The sequence below is a fragment of the Otolemur garnettii genome, unplaced genomic scaffold (assembly GCF_000181295.1).
Source record: "Otolemur garnettii isolate 467f Iridium unplaced genomic scaffold, OtoGar3 scaffold00141, whole genome shotgun sequence".
Classification (NCBI taxonomy): domain Eukaryota; kingdom Metazoa; phylum Chordata; class Mammalia; order Primates; family Galagidae; genus Otolemur; species Otolemur garnettii.
This window is the reverse complement of record NW_003852536.1, coordinates 223,782-225,583: the sequence shown is the minus strand read 5'-3', so window position 1 is coordinate 225,583 and position 1,802 is coordinate 223,782. Positions and strand designations below refer to the sequence as shown.

The following is a 1,802-nucleotide window of genomic DNA, read 5'->3' as shown; positions in this document are numbered from 1 at the left end:
TGAGCCCAGGAGTTGGAGGTTGCTGTGAGCTGTAATGCCACAGCACTCTACCCAGGGGGACAGCTTGAGGCTCTGTCTCAAAAAAAAAGAAAGTGAGGCAGAGAAGGATGGTCATCCCTGCTACTCATCTCTCCCTGGCCCTGGCCCTGGTGACTCCTGACACCCACAAGTCCACAATCTTTGTGTGGCGGGTGGAGCAGGATGGGGCCCATCTTTCCCAGCAGGTCTAAAATTGCCCTCCCCAGCCTCTTAGGTGCTAGGCAGCAGCAGCAGCCAGTGCCTTGGTGCAGGGATTTCCTGAGGACTGAAGCAAATGTCTTGGCTGTGACTGATGCTCTCACAGTGCAGGGCACGTGGCCTGGGGGAAGAAGTCTTGTTTTCCCAGCAGGAGCGCTCTGGTGCCCAAGACTAGGCAGGGGGCCACCTGGCACAGTTTACATCTTCACACAACAAACGCATCAACAAATGTGTAAAAAGAATCACCTCAAGGTCAAGGAGAGTGCTAGTAAAATGGGGGGGGGGGAATGGGAAACTGAGTAAATTGGTCACTTACTAAAATAAGGATGGTGGCCGACCTGGTGAGGGGCAGGCAGAGTGAGGTGTGGGGTCTCTGTTGACCCTGGGAAAGAGCAAATTCCCTTTTGAAAGTAATAGGAGGCCTCTGAGTAACTTCAAACGGCAGGGGCAGGATCTGCTTTGTGTTTTCCAAAGATCCTTCTGAGTATGTGGTGTGGAGAATGGACTGAAGTAGGGTAAGCTCACTGGACACTCTGGAAGGGTAGATAAGACCCTTTTATAAAAATAGTGATGCAGGATGCAGGTATAGTGGCCACCAGACCCCTGGTGGTGATCAGCCCCAGGACACTGAGTCAATCCTCGGCTGTTTTCTCCTTCCTTCCTGTGTTTTTTCAACACTCCCTGGCTTTCACCTTCTTGGTCCAGCCCTTGGCATGTGGCATCAGTAGGGCCTCCTTTTCTTCTCATCCACTGCCAAGGGGGGAGAGACCTGCCAGGCAAAGAGCAGGAACAGCCCGCAAAGCCGGAGGGGAGGTGGGTGTTGATCACTACATTGGCTTCTCCCAGGCAGTGGAGAAAAGCCCCAAGGATGGAAGTCGGGGACTGCCTAGTTGGGACACTTGGAACTCGGGGAAGAGGACGGCACACCCTCTGTGCCCTAGGTAGTCCTTGTGGACTCTGGACATTAGCAAAGTGCCTACCGTGACTCCTCCTGGGCTGCACCTGTGTGAAGGGAGGGACAGGCCTGTCTAGACACAGACAGCTTCTGGCTCTGTGCCCAGAACTTCCTATACTGGCCTTGACTCGAGTGCTCTCTCTACTGTTTCAGGCCAGTGATATGCCAAGTTCCCTGAGTCCTCTGAATCTGCCTGGAGCTGCAAGTGAGATGGAAGAGAAGGTAACAGGCCTTGAACTGACTGACAGCTTCCTTCCTTGCTTTCCTTTTCTTTCTTTCTTTTTTATTTTATTTGCAATTTGCTACCTTATTTTTGCTACCTGTTTATAAACATTGTCTTCATAATATATCACTTGAAATTCCTTCAAAATGCAAGCCATGGCAGATGTTGCAAGGCAGGGCAACTGCTAGAACTGCACCCTACTCTGAAAACAGCCACACTCCTAGTATACCTGTGTTTGGGGTCTTTGGAGTTGTCATGACACTGTTAATCAAATGACAAAGAGATTCCAGAATACCTGTACCCAAGTCTCTAAGGAAAAGAATCCTTACACTGGCGGCACCTGTAGCTCATTGGGTAGGGTGCCAGCCATACACTGAGGCTGGTGGG

General features: G+C 51.2%; 1 protein-coding gene across 1 annotated transcript in view; it reads left to right on the top strand.

Moving 5' to 3' along the window:
* KIAA1211 (KIAA1211 ortholog) overlaps positions 1-1,802 on the top strand; it is a 25,343-nt gene that overhangs the window by 9,737 nt on the left and 13,804 nt on the right. The window contains exon 3 of the mRNA XM_012810741.1: positions 1,346-1,414. Within this exon, the coding sequence (XP_012666195.1) occupies positions 1,346-1,414 (69 nt within the window). The remainder of the gene's footprint in view (positions 1-1,345; positions 1,415-1,802) is intronic.